At 37.0% G+C, this 23,174-nt stretch overlaps 1 protein-coding gene across 1 annotated transcript in view; it reads left to right on the plus strand.

Moving 5' to 3' along the window:
- Xk (X-linked Kx blood group) overlaps positions 1-23,174 on the plus strand; it is a 45,465-nt gene that overhangs the window by 9,801 nt on the left and 12,490 nt on the right. The window contains exon 2 of the mRNA XM_004665732.2: positions 3,046-3,308. Coding sequence (XP_004665789.1) covers positions 3,046-3,308 — 263 coding nt within the window. The remainder of the gene's footprint in view (positions 1-3,045; positions 3,309-23,174) is intronic.

The raw sequence follows: 23,174 nt of genomic DNA on the forward strand, positions 1-23,174 counted from the left end.
ATTGAATGGGTGTGGTCTGGTTTATTTAATTGTTTCTTTATTTTGGAGACCTTTAAAGTACTCTCATGACTATTTCTTACAGGAAGGTTTTTTGTGAGTTAATATATTAGAAATTTATTAATTATAAATGCACTATAAATGTTTATTTTTTGTTACATATTATCCTTATTATACATATGTTATATTACCTCATATAGATAGTGAACATCTCGGAATGTACAAATTGGATCCATCTGTGTTTGCAATCCCCAAAATACTTACTGAAGTGCATCTCTAGTCATCATCTGTTTGAGAAAAAATCCAGTGACCAGTCAATTCTATCATAGGCCTTGCTTTTGGTAGTCCAACAATGTGAAGGGTCTAGATGTCAGTCAGTCCTCAGTCATAAATTTGAATTTTGGATCAAATGAGTTTGAACCTATAACCTGAACTTAATTTGTATTATTTTCTTCTGAACAAATCTATACTTTTTTAAAGTAAGCTCTCACTATAGCCCAGGCTGACCTGCAACTCACTTTATAGCCCAGGCTGACCTCAAACTCATGACAGTTCTCTTATCCCAGTCTCCCCAGTGCTGGGATTAAAGGTATAAGCCAACATGCTCAGCATATTTATGCTTTTTTCTATGTCTTCCTGTAATATATTAATATATCTTTGAATCACTGGGCAAGTAGACACCACCTATATCTTTCTCTTACACACAGGTATGCACCTTTCTCCCACAGACAAGTGAACAAAGGTAATAATCATAAAATATGTCCTTATTGTACTCACCAGAATAGTTCCTGAATTTCCTTCCTTGCATTGAACGCTTTATTATTTCAAATTATAAATATATTCTCATTGTTGTACATTCCTATGAGAGAGAATATAAAGTTAACAACTTTCAGTAAAGCAGATGAAGCCATTAAGTCTTCTATCAGCATTATAAATTTGTTATGGAAGAGCACATTTCAGAGGGAAAAATCCTTCAATGTGTAAATCTAAGGCTGTGAACATTTTTCTTACTCTTAGGAGAAACCCATTTTCCCAGCCTTTTATTTTATGGACATTTTCAGATATACCAAAGAAATCTTGAAAGAATTCTATACCAAGGTACCCCACCAGGTACATTCTACAATTAACGTTTCTTGCTTCTTTTGATGACCACCAACAGGTAACATCAAACTGTGTGTGTATGTGTGTGCTCTTCAGAGAAAACCATAGGTATCCGTATTCTTTCCTAGAGAGAAAAATCCCAATTTAGAAACCAGCTAGCCTCTCATTCTGGAGTAGTCACTTTTGAAAGCTCTGTCCCTAGGGAAGGCTTAAAATTCCATAAGTAAGACATATTTGGTAAAGCTGTAAGGACTTATGAAGACAAAGAGATAAGTAATATATTGTGGTCTTCCAGTGAAATCCTAGATGGGAGGCTGTGCTAGACAACTATCTTACCATACCTCCTACCTCATATATCTCTTTCTCTTTCCTTTTCTTCTTTCTCCTACCTCCCTCTCTTCTCCCTTCTTTATACAGTGTCACTCTATAGCCCAAGGCTGGCCTGGTTTTCAACTATGTAACCCAGGCTAGCCTTGAATACTTCTTGGTATTCTTTCAGCTTCAGCCTCTAGAATGCTGGCATTAAAGAGGCATGAGTAGCATCATACCTTTTTTATCTGTGTGCGTGCACATGTGCACATGCTTGTGGAGACCCACACCTGACATTTACATGGGTTCTGGGGATCCAATCTCAGGTTATGGATGCTTTCACAGTGAATGCTGTGCTGAGCTATCTCCACCTCAACTGTTGTTTCTTTATCTCCTGTTTATTGACAGTTTTCACACATGAAGATAATAGAATTTGATCATAACCCTGTCCTGATATATTCTTTGGTCTCCTACCTGGCCTATCTTCCTTCACTGAACTCCTTCTTTGCTAGACCTTCTTCTATCTTAATAACTTTTTTGCTGTCTTCCATCATCCATGTCAAAAATGATGATGGTCTCATTTTTGTGAAGGTTCTGTAGAAGTAGTATCATCCACTATGCAGTCATAATAGTCAATGGTAACTTTGTGTACACAAGATAATGTCCCACAGTGCTCCTCAGCATTGTGTGGCTTTAAAATTCTTTTTCTGCTCTTCTACAGTATTCCACAAGCCTTGAAGGGTATGTTGTAGGTGTCTCATTTAGTGCTGAGCACTCACCCTTCACTTATTGTCAGCACTTTAGTGAGTTTCAGGTCTCCTCAGTAGTTACTGCTGTCTGCAAAAAGAAGCTTTCTTTGACCAAATGTGCAGTCAGTACTAATCTATGGGATAGACGTAATATATATTTATAGGGTAATTTGATGGGTATAAGATATCCATTTAGTCAGTGAACAGTAGAAGCTCCCTACCCCTACTTTCTATGACCTTCACAAACCTAGATTTGTGGTAGAGTTTTCAGTAACAGGCATGTATTCTCTCCCATGGAGTGGGTTTCAGAGCCAATGGTAGAGCAGTCAGTTCATCCCATATGAGTCACACCACTATTATACCAGCGGACACATCTTAGCTACCTAGTAGGTTTTATAGCTGTTGGATAAGCCAGTTGATGAACTTTCTCATCCAGCAGCCTGCACAGCACTTTGCAGCACTATGCCAGCTAGCTAGTGGGGAGGTGGTTTGGAACATCTATTTTATGTGGAACGTGCACACGTGCATGTGTGCATGCGCATGCGTGCACGCACACAGTGTTATTGTCATCTTTCATGGCAGTATGAAAAAGTAACTTTTTGCTCTACCATACAATTGAGGGAAAATTTTGCACAAGGCTGAAAAGCTAAGGTGTGTCAGAAAGGAAAATTGAACATTTTTCTTTCCTGTAGAGTCTGAATGATGTCCCATTATCTAGTAGGTTCCCTTGCCTCAGTGGCTTTCAGTGTCACTTCTATATTATATTCTTATTCAGTTCTCTCTGGTCTGCTGGAGGGCCTGGAGAAGACTGGTCCATGCAGTGGATGATTTAGAGGCTGACAGAATTCTGCCAATTGCTAATTACTATGACTTCTTTACGTGTTTAAAGGTGTTTTGAAGTCTTCTGCATCTACTGTCAGTCCAACCACAATGAAGAGCCTTATGTCAGCATCACCAAGAAACGGCAGATGCCAAAAGATGGTCTCTCAGAGGAGATTGAGAAAGAGGTGGGACAGGCAGAAGGCAAGCTGTTCACCCACCGCTCTGCATTCAGTCGAGCATCTGTGATCCAGGCTTTCCTGGGCTCTGCACCCCAACTAACCCTACAACTATATATCAGCGTCTTACAACAAACCGCCACCATAGGAAGATGTATGTATATATTTATATATATATATATATATATTTCAGCCTGCATTTGGGGTTCAAAATAGGAAGCAAGATGAACATTTCATTTTTTTCCAGTAAAATTTCGTTATATATTAATTCATTCCTGGGTCTGGGTCTGTGTTCTGGTTAATACGCTAAAAAATAGTGCATTAAAATGATGACTTTTTTTGAGGGATCCCAGGCTGACCTGAAATTTGCTTTGTAGAATCAGGGTGGCCTTGAATATGGTGATTTTCCTCCCTCTGCCTCCCAAGTGCAGGGATTAAAGGAGTGCTTCACCATGCCTGGCAAAATGATGGCATTTTCTTTGTTTATGAATCTGCATTTTGGGAAGGGGCTCAAAAGGAAAAGTTCATCTATGCTCTGCTATGGATAAGCTAAGGCAATTCAAAAGATTTGGGGCTAGAATTCATCAAATACCCATTCACACACATGTCTTGATGCTAGCTGTTCTCCATTTATCTCTATATGGGAGAAATTGGGCTTCTTTGTAAGCATTGTAGGTGCTTCCAAGGATGAAACCATATCTATCAGCTTTTGTGTTGCCTTCAGAGTCATGTGGGCCAGCTTCCTGCTCACCAGATATATTTTTTAAATTGTATTCTAATATGTAGAACAAACTTTTCACCATTTTAAGTGTACAATTCAATAGTTTTCAGTATACTTACAGTGTAGTATGCCATCATCACCACTATCTAATTTTAGAATATTTTCATTATGCCTAAAAGAAACTTACATGTTAAGTCACTCCTGATTTTCCTTACCCTGAACTCCTGGCAGCCATGATTCAACTGTATGTATTTGCCTATTACATGTCTTTTAAATAAAGGAGATTATAAACTCTTAGAAAGTTTTCTTTGTCTCTGGATAAGGTGGCCATTCTGAAACTTCCTAAATTCAGTCACTTCTTAGATTGATCAAGTTCCTGAGACCTTGGAGAATGTGTTGAACTGAAGCCTAGCTGAGAATACCAAGGTTACTCTGCTCTTGACAGGCCCCTGCATTTTGCCTACCTAGACATGAAAGTACCTTTCTCTATTTCCCTTTAGATGGTAACATTAGTAGTAATCATGACTTTTCTATGAACTCTTCCTTAGGACCAGGCACTATGGTGTACTAACATCTCTTCTGCCTCACCTTCCTACCTTACTAATTATCATATCATTCCTCTTCCAAATTCTTAATATTTTTTCATTAATCCACCCTGACTATTCCATTCAAATACCCCAGCTGTCCCATGGTGAGGGATAGGAAAGTGTCATGCAGAGGAGAGGCAGGAGGAGATGGGCACAGCAGGTAGGCCACACACTGCTCTTCTCTCTGTCTCTTGTACCTGGTATCTCTCTCTTCCTTGGATGCTAGAGAATATGACTTGGGCTCAGCTCATTCACAAGAGTATCCTGAGAATGAAGGAAAGTGTTGGGATTGTGCTCAGTGATTTTTAAAAGACAGAAAAAATAATAACGAAACATTTCCTATCATACCCACTGAACCCTGTATTTACCAAAGCCCCATTGACATGACCTCCACCTACACATTTATGGTTCCTTGTAGGGCCATAAAACACTCCTTTACCCAACTTCCCCACCCCCTCTTCTCATAGCTGTAACAAGCATGCTTCTCCACAACTACAGGTGGATGATTGCCTCCCCTGATCCCTTGATAGACACATTCACCTGCAATGAAGCATCTGTATGCTCAGGGCCTGGATTTCTTCCAGTCCAATGGCCTTTAGTAAAATATGAATGTCTCCCGGATGTCCAATGCCAGAGAATTAGACATACTGAGGCATTGACATGGTGGTTAAAATAGCTGTCTGATGTTTAAAGGCCACCCATTTGGCTATGGTTTACTGCAGTCTAAAACACAATATATCCCCTTGTGTATGCCACAGGATGGTATGGCAGAGGAATTAACTTAAGATTGGAGAAGCTGTAATAGATGGGTAAATCAGGTCAAGTGAGCAGTTTTGTATGGCCAGGTTGTCACTATCCATATGGACAATAGTGGTCACTATTACTCCTGTAGGGAGTGCCATGCTTCCTGGGCTTTCTCAGATGCTGTTTCATGTTTCAGGAGGAGTTTGAGCTTTGACTGGTAAGGCCTTTGCAGTGTCAAGGGACCTGGTAGGATGAGCAGGGATATGGCCCTCCTTTATGCATTGTGCTCAGTGGATTTCTCAGGAAACCAGGGATATGATCAGCATAGAAAAATCCTAATCTATTATGCTACTAAATGCCCCTTTCACATGTGCAAAGAATCCTACATAAAGAAGGTAAGAGGGCCAGAGTGAACATCTGTCCTTTGGAAGACATAAGCCCTGCAAGTATAGTCCCTTTGTGGCTTTCTGAAAGGTAGAAAAAGGTGATGGTGGGCTTAGTGGCCCTCAGTTTTTATCCCGGCATTCAAGAAGCACAGGTAGGAGGATTGATCACTGTGAGTGTGAGGCCAGCCTGGGATTAAAGAGTGAGTTCAAGGTCAGCCTTGGCTAGAGAGAGACCCTACCTTAAGAATAATTCCTACTGAAAAAGGGAGGTGGTGAGGAAAGATTCTCTTTAGCTTGGCCATTTGGAGAGTATACTGTTGGCTACTAGCGCCCTTTTACAGAGGAAAGCAAAAACCTGAGTGAGGAAGTAAAAGTTGCTAACCAGTTTGTGGTCACAGCACTGTTGGAGCACGTCTGACACAGATCAACCTGGCAGGAAACACTACCCATGAGAATAGATATGACTAAGAGCTGAGCCTGATAGGAAATTGAAGGGTAACATTGTGAGTATGAGCTCAGTGCCTGAGAAGTAGGCTGGCCTTAAACTAAGGGGATTCTTTGGGAACAGAAAAAAAATTGAAATGACCAGATTTTCTAGCTCCTGACTGGGATATCCTGTAAGATATTGCCAAAGAGAGTTGGCTTAATGTTAGAAAGTACCTTTGGAATTCAAAGTAGGACTCAAGAAATATAAGTCTTTTTCCTATTCTGGATATTTGATAAGTCTGTTAGTCCTACACAGAAACCTGAAAATTCATAAACTGCTAATATTCAAAAATCAAGAATTTCTTACTTGAAAATTCTTGATTTCTAGCTTTTACTAAGAAACGTACATGGGTGTGCATGCACACACACACGGAGTGAAATAGAAAAGATTAGCTCCTGCTTTGTTAATTCTGGACTGCTTATTTGCCACAGTCCTCGCTCCTTCCTATACAGTTCTCTACATGGGACTTACTTCTCTACTTCATGGTAACTCTGAATAATGGGTACTTAGTTTGTTACTTATACCATAAATTAATTCTAGGTCCCCAGTATTCAAAGGGTTGATCTTACTAACTCATAAAATAGAGCATTGAAAATTTTATTTTTTGGTATTGCTCCAATTCAGTATCAACTGATGTGATGATATTAGTAGTATTTAGCTTCTATTTGACATGTTGCTGGAGTTGACATTTGGACCAATAGATTCTCAGTTTCAGATGAGCCCTGTTAAATGCAGTGATAATGCTAGATTACAGAGGTTCCTTAATGCCAGATCTCGATTTCTATGCTTATTACAGCTGACCATAACAAACAGTTCATTGGCCAATTCATTCACATTTGACAGTTTTAGTAGAGTCATCATATGTTTTACTGTCTGATTTTATGAATATATATTTAATCTGAAGAAAGGCAGTGAATAGTACCTGCAGTTGGTATTGTTTCTACTTCATACTCTTCATGGAAACAGATTTGTCTTTTTCTGTTTCAGGATAACTGATGAAAAGGTTACCAAAGTCTTATTAATCTGAAAGTTGTTAAGGAAATCAATAGGCAACAAGGGGGAAAGTTAGATATGATGGGTTTTGAGATGTTTGGGTTATAAAATATAGAGTGAAAGACATTCATAAACTGGATTATGGAGAACAATTTTCATGGCACAAAGGTACAAAACAGAGAAGATGAAGTAGAATGGCATCTACTTTAGTAAAATTTCATTTGGGGCCTCCATGACTGTGAAATGATGTTGAAAAATTACAACAAAGTTCTGCTCAAAGTATATGATCTTTTCCTAGGAAAAGGTCTCTACTGAAAATTGGTAAATAGGATTCAGAGGACAGGATTTTATTTGACAGCTGAGGCCATCAAGGCCCAGGGAGGATCCCATGGTGAGTGGACAGCACAGTGGGGATAAGAGCCAGACCCTTGTCCCTGTTATTGAGACTCTTTTTCCAGCGACCTGAAAGGGAACATGGAGATAGTGTTTGATATTCCTTCCTTGGAAAATTAAGCTCTATAATAGCCAGGTGATAGGATCTGTCAGAATTCTAGGAACATACTCAACAATTCATTTTTAAGAAATTTACTTTAACTGGTATTTTACTAGGAATGGGACAAGCAGGTTAGGCGAAAAAGACTGAGTTGAACTTTGACAACCAAAATATTATTCTGCTGGATATTGTGTTAGTCTTCTCACTTAAGCTGTTCTGGCCACTGACACAGCTTTAATGGTACTTATGACATTACATGAAGAAGCCGTGTCGAACAACCTATTTTCTGTCCTTTTTCATTGGGCCTAGGGATAGGTCTTGGTTCATTTTATCTCATTGTATTCCAAAAATTAGCTCAATATGATGGAAAACTATAATTCCTGTGGTTCACTGATAACTTGTGATAATTTTCACAAGTAAACAGTGTAGTGAGAGTACGTGATGAACATAATACAGGTGGAAAAAGAAAAAGACAATACAGAAGATTTTGAACAAAATGTCTCTAAGCATAATGAGTAACATTTTTAAAAGATATGTAGACAAGATACTAAATATCTATATTTCAGTAATGCTTCAAAGAAAAGTTTGATGTGGGGTTGGAGAGGTGGCTCACTGGTTAAAAGTACTTGTTTGCTAAGCCTGGCATCACAGGTTCAATTCCTTAGCATTCACTTAAAGCCAGATACACAAAGTGGCACTTGCATTTGGAGTTTATTCATACTCCCTCCCTCCCTCTCTCTCTCTCTCTCTCACTTTCACACACTCATCCTCTCTTCCCTTTTCTCCTTTTGCTTCTTTCTCTCTCTCAAATAAATAAATATTTTTAAATGATTTTGATGTGTATCCTCAATCGAAAATTGCTGGTGGAAGGTACTTGAAAAGATTTAAAAGGGATTGTGACCAAATATATTTAGAAATTTATTGAAATAATGACTGTTAGAACTGTAATTTTGGTGTCTAATGTCATGAGGACGAGTATTAGCAGGACCCTACTAATACAAATCATAAAATGACAAAGGGGCCCTGACAAACCTCTTAAGACTTTCCCATGCATCTTAGAACTTCTTAGTCCCTCAGTATCTGAGATTGGTCCTAGGACCATTACAGATACCAAAATCATCTGTATGCTCAAGTCCACTGACTTTCCCCTATATATGTTATTTTATTTTCCTTATTAATTTTTTGAGACATAATCTCACAAAATTGCCTAGGTTAGTCTCATATTTGTGAGCTCAAGTGATTCTCCTGCCTCATATAATACCATGCCTTTTTATAAAACATCAAATCATCTATATATCAGTTATCATACCTAATACAATGTAATTAGTGTATAAATAGCTATTATTCTGGGTGGTTTAAGGAAGGATGATAAAAATTATGTTCAATACACATTTTTTCTAATATTTTCAATCCACAGTTGGTTGAGTTATAGATGCAGAACTAGTGACTATGGAGGGATGAATGTATTTACATTAATAATAATTTTCCTATTGAGATTATTCTAGAGAAAGCTAAACACCTCTTTTTCTTTGATTTCCCATGGAATTCATTAATATTAACATAGAAAATAAGGCTAATTTTTCTAACATCACCTTTTATAAGATGAAAAAACAAATCTTTATTCCCATGGTTTCCCTGGAAGACTTAAAGACAATTTTAGGTGCAAAAGAGTGGGAAGGTGATGCTTTATTGCATTTTTTTTTTATTTCTGATTTGATTTCAGAAATAAAGGCAAAATTTAAAAACTTGCCAGAAGATTTGAGAATTAAGCTACCTGAGTAGAGTACTTGAATGATGGAAACTTGGTTATCTGTCAATTAAAACAGCAATATAACATTTAGATAGACATAAAAGCCTTAAAACATTTGTAAATGAAGAATTTGTGTTATTTCTTTTATTTTTAAAGAGACTGATTCAGGGCATAATAATGTGAAGATAAAAATTTTGTGATCTCTACTCTGGACAGGATTATGTTGATGATACATTAGGCTGATACATTAGGCTGTATAATGCCTCCACCAGAAATCTTAGGTTTTAATCTCTAGAACTCACGAATGTCACTTTATATAAAAAAGGGAATATTGCCAATAAATAGACTGACTTGAGGAGATTATTGTGGTACCCTGGTTTGACCTTTAGATTGTAGTTGAAAAATATAATGTGAGGAGTGAAGCAAGATGTTATACTGCTATCTTTGAAGAAAGAAGAGGGACCAGAAGGCAAGGAATGCAGTTATAGATTTTGTAAAAGGAAACAAAATAATTTCTCCCCTAGGCCCCTAAGAGAGAGCATAGTCTTTTACACTGAGAGGTGTAAGTAAATAAATGTGTGTTCTTTTAAGCTATCAAATTTGTGGTCATGTGTTATGGTAGCCACAAGAAGCCAATACAGATAGAGTGATGTTTTTGCAACTCTCAATAAGAGCAGATTAATGCTCGAAAAGCTGTCAGTTTCATAGAAAGAAACCAATTTTATGTTTATTTCAGTATTTGATTCTAAAGGAATCACAGACTTCTTTTGACTATCTTACAAATAAGCTTATATAAAATTAACTAGGTTTGGCAAAAATTTCACACCTATTTGTGTTTCAGATTCATTTTCTGTAGAACTTTTACAGCTTTCTTTACTTTTCAATTTTTTCCTTTACCATTCTTCCTTTCATCCCATTCTACAGCACCAAGTCACTGGGCATTACAGTAGAAATAGTCTTTTTTGTGTATGACAAAAAGAAATGTTCCTAGTGTAGGAGTATTGTCATGAGTTTGAGGACAGTCTGGAAGACATAGTGGTTTCTAGATCAGCCTGAGCTACTGTGTGAGACTATTTTAAAAAAAAACAAATATTATTATTCTGGATTTCTTTTTTTTTTAAATTTTTTATTTATTTATTTGAGAGCGACAGACATAGAGAGAAAGACAGATAGAGGGAGAGAGAGAATGGGCGCGCCAGGGCTTCCAGCCTCTGCAAACGAACTCCAGACGCGTGCGCCCCCTTGTGCATCTGGCTAACGTGGGACCTGGGGAACCGAGCCTCGAACCGGGGTCCTTAGGCTTCATAGGCAAGCGCTTAACTGCTAAGCCATCTCTCCAGCCCCTGGATTTCTGAATAAAATTTCATTCACTATGTTAGAAATCTTTAGCATTTACTTGTGGTTCCTGAAAAAAATTAGGGAGGTGAATAATTGTGAGTTTCTATCATTTTGGCAGACTTAGGTCTCCTGGATACACTTAATGCAGCCCTATACACCTACATAATTTCCTTATCCGTTTTTGTAATGCATCAAACTAAGGAAGATAGTAAATGGTAAAGCGTCACTCTCTCTCTATCCTTCAGATGGATAGCTTGAAGTCCAGTCCACAGGGTCCTCTGTGGATCCCCTCAGTAGAAATGAACAGCATTTGCCTATAGTATTACCCAGCTTAATAATGCTTTAGTTTCATTCTGTTTCCTTGACCTCTCTCCCAAATGAACTGCTTTTTTTTCTTAATGTCTGCTCTCTCTTTTAGAGTAGTCCACTAAATAGACATGATAACTAGAGGCACAGTACAGCAAGCCAGGCAAGTGCATCTGTGGAAAAGGCAGCTAGTTGCAATCATGGACAAATTCTATGGGGCCATGGAAGAATAAGTAGGCACGTTTTCAGCAAAAGAATGGAGTTTTGTACCAAGCTGGATAGGAGGCAATAAAGGATTTATTTAATTGGGTGATTTGTTAAGAATTATAAAATCACTTATAGTTCTTAGACAAGCATGTTGGGGGTGGTCAGCACAGGGTAATTGGTGATTTTTAGAGGTATTTCTATTGGAAATAGGAAATCCTAGGAAAGCCTTCTTAATAACTTTCTCTCATTTCGACTGCATATGTGGGAAGGATGAATAGACTAGGGCTCATAGGTCTGATTTTATAATACAGTTCTTAGAACTTTGGGAACCTGACATAATCATCTTTAGACAGACACATTGGGTAGCTTCTGAAACAAATAACTTCATTACATTGATTCTTGCCAGAACCAACAGCATTTTATGAATTAACACAAAGGTAACAGCTACAATTCATACATATCTTAAAGGATATTGGGAGGAGTTGAAGGAGAGCCTATTGTGATTTACATTTATAAATTTATTCTCAGGTTTTTAACATTTTTGTTTTTATACTCTGTAGTCCCAGGCTGGCCTCAAACTCACAGCAATCCTCTTACCTCTGCCTCCCAGGTACTAGTACTAAAGGTATGTGCTACCACACCTGGCTGTAGGTTTTGAACTGTTCATCCACAACTTCCATATGTAAACAAAGTACCATGATCATAATCCTCTCCTACTACCCTCTTTCCCCCCGCCCAAATCTCTCCACTAAATCCCTTTCTAATTAGACTCTTTTCTATTTTCATCTTCTTGGGTTTTTGCATATGTGTACTCTCGTGCATTCTGACATGCCCATACATACACAAAAAGCTTAAAATGTTAAGAAACAAACAACCCTGAAATGTTGAGATAGTGATGGCATGGGTAATATTTTCTTTATTTTTGCATATCTAATTACTAAGTTTTTGTTGGACAGAGAAAATGAACAGACATGAGCTACTTGAGCTAGCTTTATATATACCTACATATTTTTTTAATTGGCAACTTTTATACTTACAATAAACTGTGATATTTCCCTCCCTTCCCCCACTTTCCCCTTTATAACTCCACTCTCCATCATATTCCCTCCCTTTCTCTGTTAGTCTCTCTTTTAATTTGATGTCATAATCTTTTTCTCCTATTATGATGGTCTTATGTAGGTATCTAGGCACTGCAAGGTCATGGACAAGAGCAACTTCTGTCTGGACAGTTGCATTGTAAGGAGTGGTAGGTAACCTTCCTTTAGCTCTTGCATTCTTTCTGCTACATATTCTGCAGTGGACCCTGAGCCTTGGAGGGTGTGATAGAGATGTTTCATTGCTGGACACTCCTCTATCCTTTCTTCTCAGCACTATGTTTCTTTTTGGGTCATTCAAAGTGGCCATCGCCATCTGAAAAGAGAAGCTTCTCTAGCCAGAAGTTACATTAATATATAACATTAATATATGAATATGAACATTAAGTGTAGTGCTTTCAGGGTAATTTAGTGAGATTAATATATGCATTTATCCAGATAAGAGCAGAGACACTATGAAGTGTTCGGTATTCTATTTACAAAGTACAACTGAGAGGAGATTGAAGAAAAACTAAATCTCTTTCATAATATTCCCACTGAGTTAAAACTACTAAGTAGAATATTTTCACTTTTACTACACAGAAATCAACCTTCTTTAATTATTAGCCTGATAACTATGTCTGACTTTTCTCACCAAAGCTATACTAACATATCTGCTCCCCATTTCCATGTACTTTATCTCCATTTACAAACAGCTATCCTGTCTTTTCATTCTTTGTATTCTCCAATTATTTGTTTATTTTTTTAATTTTTATTTTTATTTTATTTTTTTGGTTTTTCAAGGTAGAGTCTCACTTTGGCTCAGGCTGACCTGGAATTCACTATGTACTCACAGAGATCCTCCTACCTCTGCCTCCCAAGTGCTGGGATTAAAGGCGTGTGCCACTACGCCTGGCTTCCAGTTATTTCTTGAATAGTATGTTTTGCCCACTTCAGTGTCAAGACTTTATTGTATATGAGGTAAAATCTGACTTGTTACATTTTTAATAAAACCTGGTATTCATAGTTTAATGTAGTATTATAAACTTATTTTGACAAGAACAGAAAGTAGTGGGTATATGTTTTATTATGGCTTTAATCATATCCCTGTAATTTTATTTATATATCCAAATGTGAATTCTGGAGAAACTGAATTGGTTTATACTGAAAGGATAGTGTAGTAACTTCTTACAGACTCTGGACTACTACACTATTATTTTTTTGTACCTGGACAATACCATAGCTTTTAATTATTTATTTTAACTCTTCTTACTGTTACACAAACAAAAAATTATGCCTATTTCTGGCATGATTCAATACACTTATGCATTATATAGCATTTATATCAGAGTTAGCATGTTCATCTTCCAAAATATTTGTCATTTGTTTAATATGAAAATATTGTACATAATTTCTTTTCTTTTTTGAAATTTAATTTGTATTACCTATACTTACCTTTCTGTGAAATAGCACACAAGAAATTGCTACTCTTGATTACAACTTACTGCTTATTCTTTAACAAATTTCTCCAACTGCCCTTACTCACATAACAATATTTTCCTAAGCCTCTGGTAACTGTCATTCTCCTTTCATCTTCTGTAGCATGAATTTTTAATCTACATATTAGTAAATCCATGATGCTTGCCTTGATGTGTCTGGATTATGTCACTTAACATAAAAATCTCAAGTTTCATCTTTGTTAGCACAAATGACAGAGTTAAATTTTTGTGGTTAAATCATATTCAGTTGTTTTTCAAGTAGAGTATATTCATTCCTTCCGAATCTTCAGTCAAAGATCCTTCCTGGCTGCCAAGTGAGAAAATTAAAAGTTGGTTAATGGCTTGATGTTTGATATTCACAAATAAGCAAGGGGAGCATATGTAGAATGTGTTAAACTGGTTCACATAGCTGTATATATTTGTGCAGTGCCTGTGATGGAACCTAGGACCTTGTACATGCTAGGCAAGTGCTCTACTGTAGAGCTGCACCCACAGTCTCAAATAAATGTATTAACGTGGACAATAGTCACTAGTATTATAGCCATTCCCTCATTAAGGCTGATTTGGCAGTTAACTAGCATAAAGGTGCCTAAGAAAGAAGGTTTAAAGAATCCTTATATTTTGGTAGATACATAGTTTTTACTGCTTGCTTAATATTGAAAGCTATTTTGGCCATTGCTAATTGTGTCTCAATAGACCTAACAATAATTTAGACTCTGAGAAGAAAAGAATTGAATATTCTCTGGGAAAAATAATATGAAACATAAATGGAGTACATATTCTATCAGGGTTATTATAGTGGCCTATAGTGCTGATTATATTAAAATTAAAACAATTAGTTCATGCCTTTAGAATCTCATAGAATTTGGTTTCTTTATGTTGTACTTCAGGACATGCAACTTTTATCTATTCTGTGAACATCTTCTGAATTGTTATTGGGCATCTAAATGAGGATCCAAATATTATGCTTAATCACCTTACATGGTCATGGTTCATGTCTTTAATCCCAGCACTCAGGAGGCTGAGGTAGGAGAATTGCCATGAGTTTGAGGTCAGTCTGTACTACATAGTGAGTTCCACATTAGCCTGGGCTAGAATGAGACCCTTACTTGCATATAAATAATATTCAAAATAAATCGTTGTGCATATACATGTACACATTGACTTGTCATTGTTATTCAGTTATTTAATAAGTATTTTTTGACTACCTACTGCTGTAGTTTAGATACATGTACTCCAGAGGGCAATGTGTTTAAGGGTTGATTGTCAACCTGTAGCATTATTGGGGGATAGTGAAACCATTAGGAGCAAGGGCCTTGTAGAAGAAAATTAGGTCATTGGGAGAATGACCTTTCAGGGGAAGTTGGAACTCTAATCCCTTCCTCTCTATTAGCTTCCAACCTGCTACAAGGAAAGAAGCTTCCTTCACCATATACTGCAAACTGTGATCTGCTGCTACATCACAGGCCCTAAAGCAATGGTGGCAGCAAGGTGTAGAGTAAGTCTTCTAAAGCTATGAGCCAAAATAAAGCTGGAATTCCTCCCTTGGAAGTTGACTATTTCAGCTGTTTTGTTACAGCAATGCAATGTAGTTTGACACACTATGTTTTAGGCACTGTGTTTGGAACAAGATATCAGTGAACAAACAACAACAGATTTTTTGTTCATTTATTTTATTTTATTTATTTATTTATTTGAGAGCGACCGACACAGAGAAAAAGACAGAGGGAGAGGGAGAGAATGGGTGCGCCAGGGCTTCCAGCCACTGCAAACGAACTCCAGACACGTGTGCCCCCTTTGTGCATCTGGCTAACGTGGGACCTGGGGAACCGAGCCTCGAACCGGGGTCCTTAGGCTTCACAGGCAAGCGCTTAACCACTAAGCCATCTCTCCAGCCCACAACAGATTTTTGTCTTTGTCCAGCTTATCAGGGATATTAATTTAACATATGTCCCTCTTAGCTAAAAGTATTGGTTAAGTTTGGGCTAATTGAAGGTTGTAATTATTTTAAATTTCAGTTACTAAAATTTTACTATAGTTTGTTTTCTTCCTGCCCTAAGGTTGATTTTAGGTATTGTGCTAAATTACTTTGTTCTAGCATGCAATTTTTCAAACTTCTCTTCCACATTTGGTATCTGAGTTCCAGATCCCACAGTACTCTCATTAATCTGTATACAGATGAATTGATTTCACTATTGCAAAGCGAAGAAAGGAGTGACCTACATATAATAGTAGATTGGAAAGCCTGTTACTTTTCTTAATTTATTAGCTTAAGCTTTGAATGACTATGCTGCTGAATGTTTACATGACAAATAGTTTTTTTCAACCATATTTAATGTATTGTATACAACAATGACCATAGTAACCTGAATGATTTTTGGGGATTGTGTGATAGAATATATCAATATACGAGAATATGAAGTCTGTAGGATTTTAAGATAAATTTGTATCAATTACTCTTAAAATCCACTTCTAAATGTGCTAGAGAAAAAAGTTTCCTTGGTATCAATAAGAATTTTCCTCCAAGCTTTGTGGAACTCAGTGGAAGACACCGACCTCCCATCCATTTTCATACAAGAGTTTGGTATCAAGGTAGTGCTTGAGTTTAGTAGACCATAGATAATGTGTCATACACAGCTTCTTAGGTTTCCTTCTGGAACCTACATTAAAAAACTCAATAGGTAGGCAGAAAGCCTCTTGATTCTTCATCCACCTCTCTCTGAAGTAAATAGGCCTGCTTAAAATTGGAGGCACTGAGCAGGTTCAGGCAAACACAGGAGAACTGAGATCTTTGCAAAGGTCAAACCATGTATTTACTCATGTATTTTTTATTATTTATATTTTACTTATTTCAAAAGGTTTTCATGTTGCTTAAAACCACAAACACATATTAAGCAAAACTGCAGCATAAGGTTAAGAGAAGCATTTGGAAAGAAGGAAGAGAAAAAATAAATAGGGAAAGCTCTACTGTGGGATGTGGGAATTAAAAAGATTAATGAAACTCTAGATGCAAGTTTCTAGTCTTCCAGGTGTTGGCAAAAGAGGAAAAATGAAAGAGGTTATTTCAGTCATAGAGGGTGTAATGGTTATGCTTGACTATTTACAAAGTCCATGGTATTTTTTAATGGTTTGTTATATCTTGACCTCGGTATTGGTATACAGTAGAGTGGAGTTGAATTGAGTTCTGAGTCACTGTGAGATAATATGTAGCGAGGACCCATGCATAAATACAAAATCTTACGTCCTCAGACTGGCTATTAAAGCCAAAGAGTTTTCTTGTCTAGCTCTGCTCACTGATGATCCCTCTCTGTGCCTGAGCCAGGAAGATAAGAAAGGAAGAGGAAAGGTTGGTAGGGCAGATAGAAGGGTCCGTGCCCTACTTCTTTCTGTTTGTTGCTTGTGTCCTGAAAGGTGATATCCAGTAACCTGCCTTAGCATAGTGAGGCTTACCCACTTCCAGGTGCCTAGGAAGCATGACTTGAGGAGTTTTTAGCTATAGAATAGTAGAAGGCAGATAGGGAATGTGGGTTCGATGAAAAACAAAAAGTTGAACAGCTCCCAAAAATACTTTCAGGGGATTCTCCAGACCCCATGACGCCTTGGGCAGTTTTACAGGTAGCAGACGCTTGCCTCACAACAATGAAAAGAGATTCAAAAGTGGAGCTAAGACAACTGCTAAGCAGATAGACTTAGTTAAATTTATTTAAGCAGAAGCGCCTACTGATTAAGACCAGGATTCTAGAGTGATATTGCTGAGGTTCGAAGCCCAGTTCTGTTAACTGAGTGATCTTAGTAAGTTATTTAACATTAGTGCTCCTACCAGCTCTCATCTGTATTATGATAGTAACAGTGTCTACTTTATAGCATTGTTAGAATTAAGTGATTAGCACCTATGAAATTCTTACAATATTCCCTTGGCATGAAATTAGTACACACAAAATACAAGCAAGAGATCTTTTTTATTTTTTTATTTTTTAAATATTTTATTTATTTATTTGAGAGCGACAGAGACAGAGAGAAAGCTAGATAGAGGGAGGGAGAGAGAGAGAGAATGGGCGCGCCAGGGCTTCCAGCCTCTGCAAACAAACTCCAGACACATGCGCCCCCTTGTGCATCTGGCTAACGTGGGACCTGGGGAACCGAGCCTCCAACCAGGGTCCTTAGGCTTCACAGGCAAGCGCTTAACCGCTGAGCCATCTCTCCAGCCCGCAAGAGATCTTTTTATGAAGGCCCTTACTCAAGATATTTAAGTATATCTGGGAGGAAAAGAATAGACTCATTCAAGATCTTGGGGGAGTGTGATATATACAGTTAAATTCACATCATATGGGTTGTGACTGATGGACCAAAATATTATTCTAACAGTTCTGACATCTCAACAAAATAAAAACTTGTATTGGAAGAAAATCCCTCAATTCCTGACTATGTATCTACAAAAGTGGCAGGTGTTCAAGGAAAATATTGGTGATAGTAAGATCTTCCACACTGAGGCTGGAAGATGTCTTTTACACACCAGTGTGTCTACCGGCATTGGTTATATCTGTAGAACAAGTTTTACTGTAGTGATGTAAGTAAAACTCAATGCTGTGTTTATTTTCTGCTTGGCATTTTGCCAGGGTGGAGAAGGCAACTGTCTCTAAAACAACTAGACTGTAACAATGAAAGGAATCTTTTACCTTTAAATTCAATCTAATGAAGTTACTGAGTACCTACTAAGTATTAAAATAGGGAATCTGTTTTTAAACACGTGCTGTATTGAAGTTTAAAATGCATACAGAAACTATTTTAAAGGTAGAGCTGGATGAGTTATCACACAGTTAACATTCTATGCAGGTTCAGGAAGAAAAGCTTATCAGTGCCCCAGAAACCTCTATCTTGCGCTCCTTTTCAGTCAGTTTCCTTACCATCCTACCCAAAGTATAACCCCTAAGTAGAAAGAAGACTTCTAATACTACAGATCAGTCTTCCAATTTTAAATATATATTTTCCACACGGGGGAGATGGCTCAGCAGTTAAAGGCAGTTGCTTATAAAATCTGCTGGCCTGTGTTCAATTACCCACCACCTATGGAAAGCCAAATACAAAGAAGTACACACATCTGTGATTACAAGTGAACTACTACAAAGGGAAACAAAGCCAGGAGGATATGAAGCTCATAGACAGGATGAGAATATCAGGCTTCTTTCACTGAACATTGCATTTGTGACTCTTACGCATGTGTAGTTTGTATCATAAGTGTGTAGCTTGGCATTGCTAAATAGTAATCCACAGCATAATGTATTGACATATTCTGATCTTTATTAATATCTAGCTTGACAGGTATTGTGAAAGTAGTCTTACTTTTTTATACCCCATGAACAGTATGGGAGAATGCTAATTGCTCCACATTCTCATCAGTACTACTTTTTAAACTAGAAATGGGCAAACCCCAATGGAAAACAGACAACACAGACATCAATTCAACAGATCCCCACCAAGAATGCCTAGCCTCTTAATGGAAGCCTCCAATGAAAACACAGAGCATAATTCAGATATAAATTCCCATAATGAAGGCATGGCAAACATAATAAACAATAGTAATGAGACAATGAACAAAGGGATGGTGGAACTGATAAAAAACATCTATTTTATAATTTTAATAGCATACAATGTAACGGATTCATTATGACATTTTCTTCTATACTTTCTTCTTATTCATCTTCCATCCCCTTACACACTCTTACTGATCCCCATCCTCCTTCCTCATAGCCCCCTTTCTGCTTTCACGTCCTTTATATTATACTCTCTCTCTTTCTCTTTTCCCTTTCCCTTCTACCTAAGATCTCTTCTTCCTCTACCATAATCCCTTTACTTTCATGACCTACACACTTAGTAAAGTTCAGGTTCTAAATAAGAGAGGAAATATGTTATGTATATTATATTTTTGAGACTGAGTATAATAACTTCCAGTTCCATTTTACTGAAAATATGATTTTGTTCTTCTTTATGATGGAATAAAATCCCATAGTGTATAGGTGGCATGTTTCTGACTGCTTTCAGAAATTTGTCTTTAGATTTTATTTTCCATAATTTTAACATGTTATGCTTAGTTTTCATTTTCTTACATTTATCCTACTTGTTATGGTATTTCTAGAACCTGTGGTTTGATATTTTAGCAGTTTATGAAAAATACCAGCTTTTATTTCATCTGAGTGTCTCATTTTTCTCTCTTTCTCCCCTTCCTTTCTTCCTTCTCTACTTCTGCTTCTTCTTCCCCTCCCCTCATCCTTTTTATTCACTCCTTTCCCTCCTGTTTTCCCTCTCAATCTGTTCATTTTCCTTTGGTCTCATGATTTTTAAATTCTTATTTGATTAATTTGACATTCCTTCTAATTAGTATAAATTATCTTTATGTCTGTATCTGACCTGCTAGCAAAATTACTTGTTTATTCATTGATTTCAGTTATATTCTTCAGTTCTCAAATTTTTATTTGAATGTTTAAAAAATAGTCTTTAGTATCTGATAAAATCCTGTCTCATCATATAATTTCATAAGCATATTAGTTAAGGTATTTAAGTCATTGTAAAATAATTCCAAAATCTGTGTCTCTTATAGGTATTTTATTATCAATTTATGCTTGGATTTCAGAAAATTTTGGCTTCTGTGTTGTCATTCCATGTAGTATTTAATTGACTGCTAGAGATTTGTATAGATAGTAGAGATGATTTAAAGCTTTGAGTAAGTTAGTCTTTTCCAAGAAGATTTTTTTTCTTTGTGGCAGAAAATTGAACTAGCAGATCAACTTGATTATATAACCATCCCGGTCAATTGAAATCTGTACTTTGTGAGGGTTAATCTATTTTTTAGTTACCATTAATCCTAAGTGTCCTTTGAGTTGTCACCAGAAACTTTCTGGTATATACCTGGGCCATTGTGGAGGTTCAATGTCAATATTGACTCCCATACCCCTTAGCTTTGAGAGCCTGCTTAAAGTTTTGTTCATATTCTCAGTTTCCTAGTACCCACTTTCCTTCTGTTGAGATCTTAATCCCAAAAGTACTCACTGGTTTGGCAGGTCCCTGCTGCCTTTGAACAGATGTTTGGTCAGTTGTCCTTGGCAGGAACACTGGATCAAGCAATCTACTCTACTATTGCCAGCACGGAAATTCTTTGTATTCTTGATTGGTTTTTCCTTTTAGATGGTTATTAATAGCTGTGTGTAACAATAATATTTTATTTGATATTATTTTATATAGATTTGGCCTCTGAATTCTGGTAAACTTTGGGAGATACCGATAGGATAATATGAAATCTATGAAGTTGTCCATGGTTTAAAAAAAAAAAAGCAACCCAAAAGATATAAAAGTGGCGAGTAAGTACAGCATGTGTAAGTTCATGGTGATGCTGATCTCTCTTGTTTTCAAATTTTTATCCAACAAGTTTGCCCAGAGTTGTCAGGGTCAGAATAGGAGTTAGAGCACTGAATACTAGAATAAATGTTCAGAGCCAACCTCACAGAAGAAACTGGCTTTTCTACTCCAGCAAGAATAGAAAATGGGTTAACTGGGATAGAAAGCACAGCACTGCCTCAGTAACTGAGACTTTTATTAGCTCTTAGTTGGGCCCCATATCCTAAAACAACAGTTACCTTTTTTATTTTTATCAGTTTTTTGAAGTAATAACTTTTAAAATTACACTCATGGCCAGAAAAAAAAAAAGATGCCTTGTTTTAGAATTTCCCTGTTTATCAGGCCTTTTGTCATTTACTGCAAAATCATCTTTAGATGGTTGACTCATATCTCAAGGATCATTTCTAATTTGGCTCTTACTTCTTTGGAAATTTTGAGGACAAGCATCACTTTTTAACTGTGGGAAGCACCTGGAGGCAGATGGATTTGCATAAAAAGTCTATAACCCTGTATGCTTCTATTTGGCAAAGGGACTTTGAGAGTTTTTATGGTTTGTTCCAACTGTGTCTGTGATAGAATTGGAGCCGAAGTTTTGAATTCAGTAGTAAAAAAATTCATCCTTTGTGCAATATTTATTCAGCTTATATGCATTGATTACCTTTTCATGCCAACCACTATGCTAACTGCTAGTGATAAAAGTCTGTGTGAAACAATGGATATTATGCTCTAATTGGAAAAAAGCAAGTAACCCAAAGGTATCAGGTGATGAAATAAAGATGGGTTTGAAATTTCAATACACTAGCAACTAACTGAACTTGGGAGAGTCTTGGAAGCATTTAGCACAACTGAACAAATGTTCAACTACATGGATGAAGAAAGTGTTATCAATGAAGTGGCACTATTTGAACATTAAAGGACAAATAAGGAAAAACTAGGCATGGTTGCACTGGCCTACTATAATCTCAGCACTTGTAATGGAGGTAGGAATGTCAGAAATTCCAGGCCATCCTGGGCTACATAGCAAGTTCAAGGCCAATCTGGGCTACCTAAGAACCCCTGTTTTCATTTATATATATATGTATACATACATACACACATACATACATACATACATATACACACACATACATACATACACACATATATATAAATATAATATTATTATATATACACATATTATTATACATATACACACACAGGTTTTATCACCCAGGTTCAATTCCCCAGGACCCAAGTAAACCAGATGTACAAGGTGGCACATGCATCTGGAGTTCCATTGCAGTGGCTAGGGGCCCTGGCGTGCCCATTCTCTCTCTCTGTGTCTGCTTCACTGTCTCTCAAATAAGTAAGTAAATTTTAAAAGTTTAAAATTGAATGTTCATACAAATCACCTGGAAAATCTTGTGAAGATATATAGATTTTCACTCAACACATGGGCTGGACCACTTCTAATAAACTCTACATCAATGCCAAAGCTGCTGGCCCATTATGGTACATTGAATAGTGAAAGCTTCAGGAACTGGGTATGATAAATGAGGAAAGTAAAGAACACATAGATTTCTGGGTAGAGTGATCTGGTATAGTGGTGTCATGGTTTCTAGAGGAAATGTAAAAAGAGATTTCCAAGGAAATAGTTTGTCTTTTTTTTCTGTCTGTATTTTGTGGGGAGTTTTGTTTGTTTGTTTGTTTGTTTGGTTGGTTGGTTGGTTTTGTGAATCACTTAGATGATATCTAGAAAGAAAAATCTGGGAAGCCTCTGGATAGAAGAAAATAGAACTGTTTGCTGAGGGAAAATAGAAAGGAATGCTTATGATGGCAGTGTGTATGGGTGGCCAGGAATGAGAGTAGTTACATGAAAGTGATGCAGCCAGTGCTACAGGTAGAGCTCCAAGAAGGTATTACTTAACAGCATCCAACACTGCAACAGTGATAGGAAGCAAGACTGTGATCCAGGCGGGGAGTAGAGGGTAAGGATGTGAGTGTTTTCTTTAGAAACAACTCAAGAGGATTGTTTGCACAGTGTCAGAAAATAGCATTCCTTCTTTCC

This window comes from Jaculus jaculus, chromosome X, assembly GCF_020740685.1.
Source record: "Jaculus jaculus isolate mJacJac1 chromosome X, mJacJac1.mat.Y.cur, whole genome shotgun sequence".
NCBI lineage: Eukaryota > Metazoa > Chordata > Mammalia > Rodentia > Dipodidae > Jaculus > Jaculus jaculus.